The sequence below is a fragment of the Carassius carassius genome, chromosome 32 (genome assembly GCF_963082965.1).
Source record: "Carassius carassius chromosome 32, fCarCar2.1, whole genome shotgun sequence".
In the NCBI taxonomy this organism is placed as follows: Eukaryota; Metazoa; Chordata; class Actinopteri; order Cypriniformes; family Cyprinidae; genus Carassius; species Carassius carassius.
The window spans coordinates 19,325,950-19,343,520 of record NC_081786.1 but is presented as its reverse complement, the minus strand read 5'-3'; the positions used below and the strand labels follow the sequence as shown (position 1 = coordinate 19,343,520).

The following is a 17,571-nucleotide window of genomic DNA, read 5'->3' as shown; positions in this document are numbered from 1 at the left end:
CTACACACAACTCTCTGCATCTTCAGCCAACGCCCAACCAGGGCTTCTCAAGACGTCACTTCATTGACTACTGAACTTCCAGCCAATTAGCGACAACTTTACACAGGCAATGTACCTTCAGACATTTGTGCTGGTGTATCTAATATAATTTTAACCTCATTGAGGAACTCAATGCGAGGGTTAATTAAGTGATTAATGGTTGTTCATGTCTATGCAATTTAACGTATTGCTGTAAACTTGGGATTCCACATTTCCATTTTCTTAAACTCATATTTTCCTAACTTTCGATCTTCCTGCAACTTGTGTGAATGTGTGCGTGCGTGCGTTTGTGTGTTAGATTAGTTTATATGTCTTAGATTTATCTAATAAAGCCTTATTCATATTGAAAAGAGAAGTATCTTGTGTTTTGTGCTTACAAGTTAATGTCTTAAACTGCCGATCTTGTTACTGTGCTAATTGATAGTGTTTTCACTATACTTTGGATATTAATATCCAGCGCAGATTTGATGTTAAATGGCTCGTTCAGTGAATCGCAGGGCGTCTCAGTGATCAGCCGTGAAACAGTGATTCTGTTCAAATTCCCTTTAAAATCTTAAATGATTCCCTTTGAGCTAAATTGACCTGTTTCCGTTACACATATGTATCTCTACATATCAAACAGGAACAAGATAATCAGGAACTGAGCATCTTAAAGTGCTTAATATAAAACGTATGGCCTGATTTCTTAAAATAGCATTAGTAACAGCTATGACCATCAAAGTCTAAATGGAATTTAAAAAAAGGTAAATAAAAAAACACACTTATCAAAACACGAAATCAAGACATCAAATCTATCCTGTTTGTAAAAACCTATAAAAACTAAATATAAAAAAGGCACATTTCACGTAATTTTAGGATTCAGAGCACCAAGTTGGTGTACAACCGATAAGTATAAACAACAGCAACTTCGTTAGATTTGGTGTGCAAGACATAATCCGCCAAATGTAAACAGTTTCAAATGCTTTGACTAACATGGTGTTCAACAACATACTATAAAGTGACCATACTGGGAACCCCGAAAACACATGGACATGCAGACAAGGAAATACATGTGTATTTTCTTGTAAACACAACTCTTAAGTTAGCCTACTATTTCATTAACAGGTCATTTTTGAAACTCAGTAGGCAGGGTTTAAGTGGTTTACCATCATCTAGACCCATTAGGATTTTCTGGATGAATGTAAAGTGTGAATGAGTTTCTTGGGATAGTCCAAATGCAAGGCATACATCAATCCAAGCAACAACGCAAATGCATCAGCCAAGTTAGGGATATCATTCATCACAACATCGTCTTCCACAACAATAGAAATGCTTGCAGGACTGAAATGAACTGCATCTGCAGTGTCCTCTGTTACCGATGTGACAAGAGTGTCAATGATGCCTGGCTCATCTGACGACTCCACCTGAAAGACACAGAGGTTGCAACTGTTAGGTTAAAGTCCATGTGAACCGGAAGTTGCAAACAACTTTTCTCCAGTGTTGTGACTTATTTCCCAGTAAAAGTGAATATTGAACAGAGGGCGGGGTTTTACTCTAGCACTCCTCCTCTCCATCTCTGCTCATAGCAGACTAAAGGTTTGAGGGGAGTGATTAAGCATTTCCCAACCCAAGCCGTCAATCCTACATCATCAGAAAAGGAATGCCATTCCAGACCGGAAGTAACTTTTCAGATTTTGATTAAAGATTACCACAGCAAACAATTTTCTCTGTGTAGTAACTTGCACGGATAAATTTTTCACAACAAGAGTAGTAATATGCGTTGAAAAAGTAAATCTGGTCAGATTTGATTTCAGTTGGACTTTAACTTGAAGAAACATAACAACTGCATGTACACTCACTGGCCACTTCATCAAGCACACATGTGTAACCCAATTCAATCCAATACATTTGGAATTACTATAAGGGAATTTCACTCTTACATTTACCAGTTTTCATAATATAGACAGAGAGAGTGCAAAAGGCTTTGTTATTCATTCATTCATTCATATATATATATAAATATGTCTGTCTGTGTGTGTGTGCAGACTTCAGCAACTAGCTCCCCATCTAAGAGGGTTTTTAGTGTCAGTGGGAACATAGTTTCATGCCACAGAGCTTCTCTTAAAACCGCAGACAGTTGACAGACAAATACAAAAAGTTTTTTTTTTTTAATAAAATACTTATCCCAGTTTAGTTATTTATTCCAGTTGCATAGTTTAAATTGTGAACTGCATGCACTAAAAAAAGTTGACAATGTACTCTCTGTACTTGTTTTGCAATATTTTAGTTACATATAGGCCTACATGTGTTCATTTAATAAAAAGCAGTAAGTGTTCACTTGGTCTGGATTTTTTTTTTCATGGGCTAAAGAAAATCATGTTTTTTTATTATTTAAATGCAAATGCAAACATATCGAGATATATATAAAATATCATAAAATGTATGACAATATCGAGATATATATTTTTTTACATATCGCCCAGACCTAGTAGGTATATCTCAAGTAACTATTCTACAAGCCAACAACCCACAGGTAGGAATACAGGTAAGTATTTAACAGCTGTCTATTATACAGCCCATCATAAAATAAGTAAGTGTAGCAGCAGGTATTTTACATTTTAATATCATACAGTTTGTTATTTAATAGGTACGTGTATCCAGGTAGGTATTTTGCAGCTGAGTATTAAACAGGCTATTAATTTGGAGTTAGGCATTACATAGTAGCGGATGCTGTATTGTGATATGTAATGTACAGCATCTCAAAAAAGGTATTTTTAAGTAATTTTTACAGAGAAAGAGAGTAAGTGTGTGTGTTATTTCATGAGAGGTTAAGCCAAAAGGTCAACAGGGCTTTTGTGAGTGATTAAGGTTTGGGATTACATGAGGTTAGGGCTTTTACATACATGTATGTATGTATGCTTATATACACATACTGTATATCCATGTGCACACTAAGTACAGTCCACTTACCAGCACAATGACACCTACACACAAGGTTTACTAAGGGTTAACTTTATATAGTTAAGTGGCTGTTAGAGATACTAATATTTCTATGAATATACTGAATACTTACATTCCAAGTCTTCAAGGACTGTGGGTCCTCCTCACGCAGGTATACCGGGAGGGCACGAACGGCTAAAGTACGCTTCATATTGACATAGTGCACTTCCTGGAAGAACAAGCAAAAATGAATATAACAGATTTCATTCTTCTTTCAGTATGGTTGTGCTGACCACATTTCATGGCATTTTGGCAAAGTGTTAGACAGACAATGACACCCTGAGGCCCTGCTGTCCAGTGGGACCTTAAGCTCAAAGTTCATCTTTAACTCACCTGGAGTTCCTAATTCTTTAAGATGTCACGCAGCGCCTGTGATATCTTTCCGGTTCGTGCTGCCTTCTGCTTAATACAAGGCCACCAGTCCAGGTGTATGTTGGTCAAGCACAGCATAGAACTGGTTCCGTAGGTTGACATTTGTGATTCGTTGGAACTCAGCACAAAGCTAAAAACAAAACAAAAAAATAATAATTATATAAAAAGACTTGTACTCTATTTGCAACAGAAAACACATTTGTTTTGTTAAAATACATTGTTGAGCAACATGGTCACATGCAAAGTGATAGTTCTTACCCACAGTGAATAGTGGCATTTGCTGTTCCATTTGAATGCGATACATATAAAAAATTTGGCAAATAAATATGTGTGAAGAGTAGCAGAAAAGAGAAGTGAGTCTGTGTTTTACCTGCGATTCAATCCGAAGAGCCGGCCATTTCTCCAAGAAGTTCTTCACCTGTGGGTTTTCCTGAATTATCTCCTGGCGACGAAGGGAAAAGGTCTTTTGCATTAGCATTTCTATCAAGCGTAGGTTTTGCTGACTCTTTTGAACTTCGTCCATAATCTGCAATCTCATTTCTTCCAAACTGGCCTGACTTTCTCCCTTGGGAAAGTTTGGAAGGAAGTTCACTTCAGCTCGTCTGGCTCTTTTTATGTTGGAGTGTGGGTGCTCTTTTTCAGGGTTATTTTTGCTCCTTCTACCTGCATTGACAGACACTTCCAAACATCCAGAACTTGACAGCTTGCCACGATAATCCCCCATTTTAAATTTCAGGCTCATTTTCCATCCATACCATCCACTCACACTTCCAGGCTCTTTAAGACGAGGATGAGCTGTAACAAGAGCTTCAGCTGCCATACCCACATTATTGTCACTTGGGTAAGGTTTGAAGTTGTACATCACTGCAGCCATGTTCTCCAATATGTTGTGCTTTTGGGATCTGGTTAATTTCAGTGTCTTTCCAGAAGTTGCAAAGGCACTGTTTACCTCTTCAAGCACATGCTCCACTTCATAAGAAAAAGTTGGCACAGGGAAGATGTCAGGCCAGGACTTCTGATGCTGGCTTATGGGCACAAGAGGAAGGATGTCTGTATCAGAAGATGCACATGAGCTGGTATCACTTTCTGATCTGATAATGTTTAATGTCGCCTTCTCTGGTAACTCTTGAATATCAACTAGACAGCTGAGTTGTCCACCAAAGATCCTCATAATGCAAGGTAAACTCAAAGTCCAGTCTTGGCTTGGCTTTTTCTCGCAGTATGTTGATTAGTTCTTTCACCGACTCTGGTCGCTAAGTCAAAGTTACCTTTATAGCAACATCTGGGGTAACATAAACACACCATCAATAATGATTTTTGATGTGCTGTAAATCAGGTTGCTGTCTGTTTTTTGCTTAATGTGTTCTGTTGCAACCTTCGGAAGCTCTGAAACCAAGACAGAGGAGACATTTGATGTCTGCTGATGTGGTTTAAAGAATGATGGTGCACTGAGATAGTAGCCCATCATGTGCCGATGCCTAGTTGCTAGTGTTTTCAAAACATTCTTAAAGTTTTGTATGTCATGTACTACAAGCTTGAAAAAGCGGTGTTTGCCCTCAAACCGCATAGTCCACAAATGGACAAGAGGCCCAAAACACCGTATGAGATCTGGGTAGTGTTCAACATGATGTTTAGGGAGCAGTGTGAACCTCCTGAAGCATGTGCCTGTGATCCTGTATCTTTGTCTGCAAATACTGGATAGATGCGTCATCAAATGTTGGGGACAGCACAAGCTCCACAACATCTTTCAAATCCATCAATACAGTCCAAGCTCCATCTCCCTCATGACTGTATTAGCAATCATCAATGGGAGTAGTCTCAGCAATGTGCTATTTTAATGGCCATTGCCACCAATGGTCCTCTTTGCAGCAAAGTTCTTTGAAATAATTATACCATACAGAATAAGTGGAGAGTAGGGGTGGGTGATATGAATAATTTTATATCACGATAATGATATGTGTCACAATATAGTTATTTTTGCATTTAATAATGTTTTTATAATATGAAAGTTTTTGATACCATAGAATTTTCTTAATTCTTGTCACCTGTGTCTATATCACAAAAAACTAAGTTTTAGGCCTACAAGCCTAAAACAAATATATATATATATATATATATATATATATATATATATATATATATAATAATTGATTAATTTGATTATAAATTAATCAAAACTGCATAGTTTCACTGTGTAAAATTAAATGTCTTATTAAAGTTATATAAGATTTATATAATAAGTTATTAAAAGTATTAAAGAGTGATTTAGTCGAGCAGTGAGAGATTTTCTCTTAATCTTTGTTTGTTTAACATGAATAACAGACAGGAGGAATAATAGGCAGCTTCTTCTTTAAGACTGAACATCAGGATCCAACTATTACACATGCATTATCTTTCTCAGCTTTTTACTTTCACATAGGACCTAAATGACTGTGTTTACTATTAAACTTGCGAAGATGGGCATTTTTATACATACAGTATAAGTGTTTATATTTAACTGTTCAAGGCCAGTAAAGCAACACAAATATTCACTCGCTCTGAGCAGTGGATTCATGTGCATGCCGCTCAGAAACTCTCAAAGAAAGCATGTGCACATAGCGCTGTTGTTTGTAAACCGCTTAAAATCACCGCAATGCTTAAAATTTTTTGCAAACAATACATTTGTGTGACCGCGGTGCACCGCAACATGACATGAGTACATAACTGTGATAAAGATGATAGTCTTAAATCTCTGTCGGTTGACAAATTTCTACTTTTTAATCGTGTCTACCGATATATCGCACCTACATATCGCACGGTATATTGCCCACCCCTAGAGTAACAGTTGCTACATGGCCAATATAAAAGTTCTGCACAATCTGCCACTAGGGGGCAAATTTATAAAATCGTATACACATGTCAGAGATAGTGAAAAGAGTCTTAATAATGCCATTGCAACCACAGCATCCTAGGAATGACGTGGCAGCCTCCTAGAACACGCTAACAATTGTCTAGCAACCACTGTAACATTGAGGCAGCAAGATTTGCATGAGAAAGCTCCACTCATATTCTCTTCAGAGATCTAGTTTCAGTGTCCCTTTGTGCATTATGCATATCAAGAATTTGAAGTGGCAAATGCAACAAGTTGTTTTCTTATTTGTCATTACCATCATCTGTACTGCAGATGACCTTGTCAGCCTCCACTTGCAGCATTCAGAAAGACATTTTGTTTACAGTCACATGGTTTGTGTTAAACAAAACAATTACTTTCCTGTTGGACAAGATTTGCATACTTCCAGCCAAGTCAGTGTTTAAACTTGTTTGTGTTTGTGTCTTCCAGAGCTGCTGTGTAGTTGCAGGGTGCAATGGAGGATGGGAAGCCTGTGTGGGCGCCCCACCCCACCGATGGGTTCCAGCTGGGCATGATAGTGGACATCGGTACGGATGCGCTCACCATAGAACCTCTCAATCAGAGAGGAAAGGTAAGATTTACACTTTACTGTGCCTGTAAGGGATCATGTAAGCATTTAACCATTGATACCATATTATCATGCCTCATGTGTTTATACGAGGGAAAATTTTGCTTAGTTGCTAAGCACCTTTGATGCCCTATCTATCCACTGAGACCAGACTACCTCAGGAGATCATGTGATCAGCGTTTCTGCTGAAGTGCTGAGTTTTTCCCACCACGCGCTTGATTAACTTCATGATGTGTATAAAAGGCCTCCATGTATCTGAGCAATAGGTAAAATGTGAGAACATGTGTATGTGGAATAGTGCTGTGCCATGTAAGGGTGTCACTTGCAGGGTATTTGAATAAGTAATGAGCTCTGCCTGCGGCAGGTGTGCAGGTCACGTTACACTCAGGGTAGGTTCATTTAAAAAAAAAAAAAAAAAACTTACACACTCGCTTAGAGTGTGTCTTTCTGAAATTAAAAAAACCTACAAAATCACCTTGCAAGGACATTCTCACAATAACTAAATAATGTAATATCTCTTGTCTTAAAGTGGTGCAAGGTATATTTTAGGGTTAGGGTTCATCTTTAGGAACTAGAATTCATGATGTGGCATCCATTTTTTATGGATCTATTCATTTATTCTGAGATGTGTTAAAAATGCAATTCATACTATACATGCAGTGATTAAAATATGTTTTTGTTATGATTAGAATGTTTTTAATTTCTGAATCAAGGGTTCCTCAAATAACATCTTAAAATTAATTTAATATTAGTTCTATATATTTTTTATTATTATTTAATAATAATAGTAATAATAAATGAACAAACTTGCTTATTAAAGTTGAGGCATGAAGCAAAAGTTTTGTCCAAGTGAAACAACTTCTTGAAAAATAACTGATGTAGGGAGGGACTTGATTTTGTCCATGAGGAATCGATTAGATTGTTGTCATTGGCTAATTGCCATGATCTGTGAGTGACCGATTGCTGGAGGGAATTTTTTTCTCGTCTCGTCTCGTCCCGTCCCGTCCCTCATGCTGGAGCACATGTCCTCAGAGAAGAGATGTCAATGCAAAAGGGATGGCAAGTCATTTTGATTAAAGATTACAAGGCCACATGAATTAAAAAAGTTAAATGTGCACAGATAGATCATTTAGCCTATAATAAACACTGCAATATTCCATAAAAATAAGGATAGTTCATTTTGATTTCATGGTGATGTTAATATTTTAAATGAAGTCATGTGGTACAGCCAACATACAGAGTATGCACACAAAAGCACAGAACAGGAAATGATATCATACATAGGATGCCTGCAAATCCTTATAACAATGTGTCAAGATAAGTGAAAATATCTTTTTTTTATATTCCTATGACAAAGTCAGCTGTAAAATGTCATGTGGTGCAACTCATAAAAAATGTTCGAAAATATAATTCTTAAAATAAATTATAGTATTTATAAAACCGTTTTACCTGAAAGAAGTTATTTTCTTAAGAATTTTTCAAAACCATATGAAACCAACTTGAATCCAAAGAGCATATTTTCTAAGAACTGATTTTATTTTCTTTCTCATTAACTCTCTTGTTTGTCAGTGGCACATTTAGCTTTTATTAAACAAAGGTAAACAATTCATGAGACGTTCCTACTTGAATCTATCAAGGTTGTGTGTGTTTTTTAGGTCAAAGAGGTAGATGATATCCATGACACCGAGGCAGATAATTACTTTCCTAATGTAAATGGCTTATATAAAAGTGAGGGAGTGAAATAATGTAAAGCAGGAAAGTCAGCAGGGATGAGATGGGTTTTCTGGGAAAGGTCAGCCTGTCTCATCTCGCTCTGAATAACACACCGGTGTGATGGGCAGCTTTGGGTGTCTTATAATGTGTCATGTAATGGATTTCGCAGCTTATGTTCTCACCTTTCACATTAACATGACTTTACTGTTTCTTCTCCGAATTATGGCCACCATTAGACACAATCAATCACGGCTGACCTAGCGCTACTCTTCGGGGTCATTTACGCTGTCGTAATGTATGAAGACCTTGAGTGTTTATAGCTTTACACCTCGCTGAAAGTAACCAGACAGAGTCGGTAATGAGAGAACAAACGGCTGCCATCATCTACTTGTTTTTCATCCCATTAATCTTCTGTGTGGTCGTAAAGTCTGTGTGCTTTTAATAATAATATGGATACATAGTGAAATAGGTCAATGTAGGCAGTTGTTGTTAAGCCAGGTTTTTCATTTGGCCAGAGGTCACAAAGTTGACAGTGCTCATTTTGACTTTGCAGACGTTCCTGGCTGCCATCAATCAAGTCTTTCCTGCTGAGGAAGATGTGAACAAACATGTTGAAGACAACTGTAAGTATTGAACTTAGTTGGGGTGCATCATCCATTAGCATCACATAAAATACTTAAGCTTATGATGGTCAATGATATTCTCAAATTTACTTATATATATATTTTTATACATGTTTACATATTTACTTCCAGGTTCTCTTATGTATTTAAATGAGGCCACTCTTCTGAACAACATCCGTGTCCGTTACAGCAAAGACTTGATCTATGTAAGTCAAATTCCTGTTCTGAATTCTTGTTATACATCTTTTGTGCCCTTTTCCAAGGCCAAAACTATGCAAATATACAAATTCCCTGCCAAGCTATAACCTAAGCACGGTCCAATTTTAATGATTTAATTTGCAAGGTCCATTATGTATTGTCAATAGGGAGTGATGCATAAAGATCTGCTCAGACAGAAGTCTTTAAAACCAAGCAGCTTTTTATTGGTCAGTGTGGCAGATTAGCTGCGAATAAGAGCTAATCGAGCCAAAAGATCTCATCAGTGAATGCCCACTCCTATTAAGCACCGCAAATGTCTACACGTCTGTATATTTATATATACATATAGACAATACACACATTGTATATTATGCAAACAAACTTTTATTTTGGATACGATTAATCGCGATTAATCAATTTGACAGCACTAAATATCCCAATTTAAAAAACAAATGTATTTTATACAACCCGAGTTCTGGAAAAGTTGGGACGTTTTTTAAATTTTAATAAAATGAAAACTAAAAGACTTTCAAATCACATGAGCCAATATTTTATTCACAATAGAACATAGATAACATAGCAAATGTTTAAACTGAGAAAGTTTACAATATTATTTTCAATTTAAGTTCGTGGTCGTCTTTGACGTATTTTTCGTTTAATGATGCGCCAAATGTTCTCTATAGGTGAAAGATCTGGACTGCAGGCAGGCCAGGTTAGCACCCGGACTCTTCTACGACGAAGCCATGCTGTTGTTATAGCTGCAGTATGTGGTTTTGCATTGTCCTGCTGAAATAAACAAGGCCTTCCCTGAAATAGACGTTGTTTGGAGGGAAGCATATGTTGCTCTAAAACCTTTATATACCTTTCAGCATTCACAGAGCCTTCCAAAACATGCAAGCTGCCCATACCGTATGCACTTATGCACCCCCATACCATCAGAGATGCTGGCTTTTGAACTGAACGCTGATAACATGCTGGAAGGTCTCCCTCCTCTTTAGCCCGGAGGACACGGCGTCCGTGATTTCCAACAAGAATGTCAAATTTGGACTCGTCTGACCATAAAACACTATTCCACTTTGAAATAGTCCATTTTAAATGAGCCTTGGCCCACAGGACACGACGGCGCTTCTGGACCATGTTCACATATGGCTTCCTTTTTGCATGATAGAGCTTTAGTTGGCATCTGCTGATGGCACGGCGGATTGTGTTTACCGACAGTGGTTTCTGAAAGTATTCCTGGGCCCATTTAGTAATGTCATTGACACAATCATGCCGATGAGTGATGCAGTGTCGTCTGAGAGCCCGAAGACCACGGGCATCCAATAAAGGTCTCCGGCCTTGTCCCTTACGCACAGAGATTTCTCCAGTTTCTCTGAATCTTTTGATGATGTTATGCACTGTAGATGATGAGATTTGCAAAGCCTTTGCAATTTGACGTTGAGGAACATTGTTTTTAAAGTTTTCCACAATTTTTTTACGCAGTCTTTCACAGATTGGAGAGCCTCTGTCCATCTTTACTTCTGAGAGACTCTGCTTCTCTAAGACAAAGCTTTTATAGCTAATCATGTTACAGACCTGATATCAATTAACTTAATTAATCACTAGATGTTCTCCCAGCTGAATCTTTTCAAAACTGCTTGCTTTTTTAGCCATCTGTTGCCCCCGTGCCAACTTTTTTGAGACCTGTAGCAGGCATTAAATTTTAAATGAGCTAATTAAGTGGATAAAAGTGTAAAATTTCTCAGTTTAAACATTTGCTACGTTATCTATGTTCTATTGTGAATAAAATATTGGCTCATGTGATTTGAAATTCCTTTAGTTTTCATTTTATTAAAATTTAAAAAACGTCCCAACTTTTCCGGAATTCGGGTTGTATGTTTATGATGTTGTTATGATGATGTGATTTACCCAATAGCTGGCTGATTTGTGTCATGGTTTATAACTCCTCAGCGAAGACTTTCTAGGGTAAAAAAAATGAATGGAAAAATACTTCCGTATCTAACTTCACAGAAAAAGGTGAAAATTGAAATTGCTGTCCCTCTATCCTCCATTGGGTCATAAGTTCATACCATTGTTTGAACCAATGCTACTGTGTTAGGCAGGTTTTTATGTTTTAAAGGCACCACAGAACCTACATATGCTGTCTCTGCATGTTAAGCTAAGCGTTTAAATTACACCAATAAGCTGAAGATGTATAACAAATTGAAACTACACTGGTTTGAGCCATTAAATCTTAAAAAACTGCATGATGCATTCAAATATTTTGCTTAACAATCACCTCAGGGCAGTGTAGGTCTTCCAGATACACGCTAAACCCCGTAGATCTCATTGGCGGGCATCCCTGCAGCTACGGTTCTGATGGGCATGTTATTGTCGTGCTCCAGTAGCCCTTATTAGCCTCTCATCTGACGGCGGTCCCACTGTCAGCGTCCGCTCTTCAGCACACCACCCGAGCCTGTCAGGAGACGGCCCAGGCCCTGCCCTAGTGTGACTGCACGTCTCAGATGACCCAGCTAATCCTGCCCAGACGCTATCAAGTTTCCCAATGCACTTAATTAGGTCCTGTGAGATAGCGACGCTCCACACAGCACAGCTAACCTGAAAGTATGAGGCTTTTAATGACAGCACTTAAAAAAAAATCAACTATTGTTGGTACCTCAACCACTGATCTGTTTGTCCAAAATATGGAAGACTGTAAAAACTAAATCATACACATAAGAAATCTCCTCTGATCATGTGTGTGTTTTATTTCAGACGTCTGTGGCTAACATCCTGATTGCTGTGAACCCATATTTCGACATCCCTAAACTCTACTCCCCAGAGACCATTAAGAGCTATCAGGGACGCTCTTTGGGGACACTTCCCCCTCATGTCTATGCTATTGGTGAGTGGGCACATAAATGTCTGTCTAATAGGACGCTTGAGGATTCCATTCGAAGTCTTTCTTTTGTCGTTTTTTTTTTGTTGACAGCGATTTTAACAAACTTCTGTCTCTGTCTCAGCGGACAAAGCCTATAGAGACATGAGAGTTCTGAAGATGAGTCAGTCCATCGTTGTGTCTGGCGAATCGGGTGCTGGAAAAACAGAAAACACAAAGTTTGTTCTCAGGTATGATAACTGTCTATTCATGGAATGCCTAAAACACTTCAATTAATATTTCACACATGTGTAAGGGGTCCAAATCTAGTCTTTTGTGCCATACCTGGCAGCGGTGGTGAAATTAGGATGATGTTTCTTTTTAGACATAATATATAATGTAATGTAGATATAGGCATTCTAATTCTAATTCTAATTATACAAATAAATATAAAAAAAAACATTTTACAACAAGATATCTGTTTCAGATAAATTATTACACACAACTGTTTTTAACAATGATAATAAAAATAAATCTTGAGCAGCAAATCTGTAGTTTAGAATTATTTCTGAAGGATCATGTGACTCTCAAGACTGGCATAATGGATGCTGCTTTGCCATCACAGGAATAAAATAATAATAATAATAAAAAAATCATATTTGTATTTTTGATCTAAGAAATGCAGCTTTGTTGAGATCTCTTTTAAAAACATAAAACATTTTGCAGTGCTCAGTAAGGTTAATTTGTAAGTAAATATGTTTTATGATTTGTTGAATGAGTTTTGTCATTTTAATAATGTATCTGTTTAATTTCAGGTATTTAACCTCATCTTATGGAACATGTCAAGATATAGATGAGAGGATTGTTGAGGGTAGGTTTACCAAAGACACTTTTAACTGGTTGTGACTAGTACATTAGTGATTTTTGCATACTGTACAATGCAAAATCAGTTTTTAAATAATATGTCTGTTCCGTGCAGCCAACCCCTTGCTTGAAGCTTTTGGAAATGCAAAGACGGTCAGGAACAACAACAGCAGCCGCTTTGGAAAGTTTGTGGAAATTCACTTTAATGAGAAGGTAAACTTTCTCTTGCTCTGAATACTAGAATGTGATCTTGTAAGACTCAGTCACTAAGTGTGTTCATCGTGTCTTCAGAATGCAGTTGTGGGCGGATTTGTCTCGCACTATCTGCTGGAGAAGTCTCGGATTTGCATGCAGAGTGCAGAAGAGCGAAACTATCATATATTTTACAGACTTTGCGCAGGGGCATCGGAGGACATCAGGAACATGCTTCATCTCAACTCTCCGGAAAACTTCCGGGTCAGTTTCCTGTGTATTGTGTGTCAGGAAACTAGAAAGCAATTTCCAAAGCTTAGACACTCTTTTAGCAGGAGACTTTGAGATTTGTATTATAATTGATGTGACCAAAGCAACAGACCGTATCAAAGCACACAACTGCAGGAAGTGCCAACTGAAGTTTTATCAAATCAAATAATACTTTAGTTGATTTCCTTTGTCTTTGTATACAGTGAAGCGTTGATGTACCACTAGATGGCACTAGATTTGCTTTACAATGCTTATAAATGTATTCCTGCAGCTTTTGGTCTCCTATATTAACTACTCTCATTGTGTGTTTGTGTTCCACTCAGTATTTGAATCGCGGCTGCACCCGATACTTTGCAAACAAGGACTCAGATAAACAGATCATGCAAAACAGGAAAAGTCCAGAGGTATGTATAATCACCTGTGTTTGCGAATCCGCATATGTGGCGAATTTGAAGTAATAAACAGCCCTTAGCTGAGCTGTAGTAAAGATATTAGAGTCGTTTTTGACGTATGATCATATCCTTGCCATTTTCTTTGTTTGTGTAGTGAAATTAAGACTAGAGGACATACTGAGTGAACAGCCCTTGATTGCAGCCAGAATCTCTGAAGTTGTAGGACGACTGTTTTGCCTCGAATAGAATTAGTTACCCTCAGAAATTATTTCACGTCTTTGATGAATAATGCAATAAATTCCAGCGTTGTTGTGTTGTGTTTGCACACAGCCCTCTCTTGAGACCGAGCCCATCAATTGATGTTATTGTTATCAAGGGCCATTATTATAAATCATCGTTGTGTTGAATCCCCCTGGAGGTGATGAGATATTCATTAGCTGCTGTTTCTGTCGGTGCAGTAGTTCATTTGCTAGCTCAACACGTCTGTTTTTTTCCACTTTTTTTTTTTTTTTAGATGAAGAACCGAGATTAATTTGATTCCCCAAATTTGCAGATGGTACTTTTGTTGTTATTGTTGTTGTTTTTTATCCGTTTTTATCATCCTTGGATACTTCAATATCTCAACAAGGTTGGGTCGATATTAGGATATTAATGCAATCTGTTTTAAATTCAGAATCGACTGAGATTTGTCTTCGCTTAGGCTCTAGTCCAAAGCCTAGTGAGCTGTCATAGTGCCTGTATACATCCTAACCAAGAAAGCTTATTAGTCACTGATTTGGTTCTCTCTACAAAGACAGAAAGTCAGCAAATAGAATTCAAATTGACTCAGCTGACAGTTTTTAATCTATGCAGTTTCAAATCGAATTCCAATCTTTTTAAGTCGTGACATGAGGAATACATTAATGTTTCCGGGTCCAAGTGTCTAATCATTTCAATTGAAAATACTATCGCAACAGCCATTTTTGAGAAATTTATATTCATATTAAACTGTCCCGGACATCACTAGTTTAATGATGCCTAAAAGGTGAATCACTCTATGGCCATCTGAGATTTCAGTAGTATTACAGCACAACATGAATGTATTTTATCACCATTCATTTTTTGCTTATGTCGTGTCAGACTTAACAAGCGTATAGAGTTAGATTAGCATGATGCTGTACTAACAGCATTATACCTTAACAAGGAGAAAAATACAAAGCACACACAAATACAGAGTAAAAAAGTAATTTTTTTGTGATACATTTCAGAACTGAGTAAGATTTCATTGAATGTATGGTTTTTGTTCAACTTATTAGCCATTGAAGTGCCCAGTAGTGCTCAACCTTTTTGACTTCAAAGCCTTCTCTCTTCAAAGACAATATTAAAAGGCCCCCAAGAAATTTTTCATGCTTACTTTATGCCATAATTACAAAGCTGCTCATTTTCATATTTACAGAAAGAACGTAGAACTATATTAAAGTAATTAAATTAAATTATTATAAATAATGTAAACAATTCAATTCCAGAATATTTTCTGGTCATTCTAGATTTCTCAGTCTTGCCTATAGGAGATTTTATATGGATTGTATATCTTGGTTTGTTTTTAACACAATCTTTCACAATGCAGATCTAAAAAAAATGATAAAAGATATAGATTTTGATTTGATATTTTGGTTGTTCAGCAGGTTTTTTTCTCTTTTCTTTTTCTTCTTAAATCTTACATTTTTTTAAAGATGTATTAATTTCCATTTAAAAAAATCATACACTTAAAATGACTTCATAAAGTATAATCAGGTTTACTGTCTGTGAGAACCTAGGTTGATAAAGACATTACAGACTCAAGGAAAAAATAGAAATACAATGTAGTCTTATTTCTTCTTCTTCTTTTTTGTAATGTTTTAGCTTATTGTAAGACTTGTCTTGTTAATACAATGCCACCTGTGTAGGTTTTGAAACACTAATTTTGTTTATATTAGTAGTTTTCTAACTGAATATTATGTGTCTTTGCCTTCCCTGATCTTTTTAAAATTCAGGATCAGAAGGTGATGTTCTACCAGTTGGCCTTTCTAAATGCTTTTCATGCTTTACATTCTTCAGCTTTCTGGGTTTCTGTGCATGAAATTGGACATTAGTATGTGCATGGGTCTGCAAGCTAATATGCATGAGGCTTTCTGTGTGAAAAAGGTATTTTTATAAGGGGTGCTTGTAGTTATGGTTATTAAACAGCATTTATGCTTTGTTGTGGTCAGAGTGGTGTGATCTGCTTTGTCATCTTCAGACTGCAGATGATCAGTTTGTCAGTAATTTAAAAGCATACATAGTTTGCACAAAATATAAATTCTTTCATTTACTCACCCTTGTATCCTTATTATATTGTAACAAGAAATGAGTCATTTAGAAAAAATGTTAATGTTGCTCTTTTCAAAGCTTTCCTTAAATAGAAAATCGTCCACTATATATATATATATATATATATATATATATATATATATATATATATATATATATATATATATATATATATATATATATATATATATATATATATATATATATATATATATATATATTTGTAATGTGGCTGTAAAAGAGAGTCAAAAAGGAAATGCTGACACACTCTGACCCTCAGGTGTGGTTTGTTTTATTTTCCTCCTCCTCCCTTCAATCAGAGATCTAGATCTGTATGCAGCCATCCAGTATACATTTCTGATCTCTGATTATAGCTGCAGTGCCAGTGCATTTTCTTCTCAGGTGCTTCTATGGATAGTGTTGTGTGTCTTGATGGTCCTTTGTTTCTGTAGCACGGTAAAGCGGGAGCCCTCAAAGACCCTTTGCTGGATGACCTGGGAGATTTCAACAGGATGGTGGTGGCCATGAAGAAAATCGGCCTGGATGACACCGAGAAGCTCAATCTCTTCAGAGTAGTGGCTGGCGTCCTTCATCTCGGCAATATCGACTTTGAAGAGACAGGAAGCACCTCTGGTAGCCATTCATATTGCACCTGTAGAAAAAATGCCTTCAAAATTCATCAAAGATTTAATGTCCTAACCCAGCATGATAAGTTGCAAGCATAAAGTAATTTTGTATCTTGCATAAAGTGACATATTTGATGTTCAGTATGAATCCACTGAGATTTCACTCTATATAGATTGGAATAAAGCAGAACTAGAAACCAAACGGCCGATAAAATGTCTTCTGTCGGTTGCAATTATGACGGTTAGGATTTATCGCTTGTTGCTTTGTCATGTCACGCTTGGTTTAGAAATATTGGGTTTCTTTCAGGATAAGAGACTTCAAAATACAACCAATTTTGCTTTTATAATGAAATTTTCACCATCTGCGTTCAGTCAGGGAAGAAATTTTCACTGATGTCTGAAATGTAGTTTTATGATTTTTCGAGCAGATGCACATGTGCTGATGTTCTCCTCATTAAACTCCCACACACACACACACACACCACACCCAGCCTTCCTCTAACTCAAAAGACCTCATTAGATCTGCTGTGGGGGTAACGGGGCTCTTTCTAGTGTTGCCAGACATGCATTCAGGATTTGTTTTCCTCTTCTGATGAAAATACAACACCTTTTACCTCTCTGGCCTGCTACATTTCTCTGCTCACAATGGAGCTGCTGTCC

General features: G+C 37.0%; 1 protein-coding gene across 2 annotated transcripts in view; it reads left to right on the top strand.

The window, feature by feature from the left end:
* The window catches only part of LOC132112920 (unconventional myosin-VI), a 61,246-nt gene that overhangs the window by 8,779 nt on the left and 34,896 nt on the right, over positions 1–17,571 (top strand). For both annotated transcript variants that reach the window (XM_059520668.1, XM_059520667.1), the window contains exons 2-11: positions 6,710–6,851; positions 9,115–9,184; positions 9,317–9,390; positions 12,137–12,266; positions 12,385–12,490; positions 13,055–13,110; positions 13,219–13,316; positions 13,395–13,559; positions 13,889–13,969; positions 16,738–16,918. In XM_059520668.1, coding sequence (XP_059376651.1) covers positions 6,735–6,851; positions 9,115–9,184; positions 9,317–9,390; positions 12,137–12,266; positions 12,385–12,490; positions 13,055–13,110; positions 13,219–13,316; positions 13,395–13,559; positions 13,889–13,969; positions 16,738–16,918 — 1,078 coding nt within the window. In that variant the 5' untranslated portion in view covers positions 6,710–6,734. The remainder of the gene's footprint in view (positions 1–6,709; positions 6,852–9,114; positions 9,185–9,316; positions 9,391–12,136; positions 12,267–12,384; positions 12,491–13,054; positions 13,111–13,218; positions 13,317–13,394; positions 13,560–13,888; positions 13,970–16,737; positions 16,919–17,571) is intronic.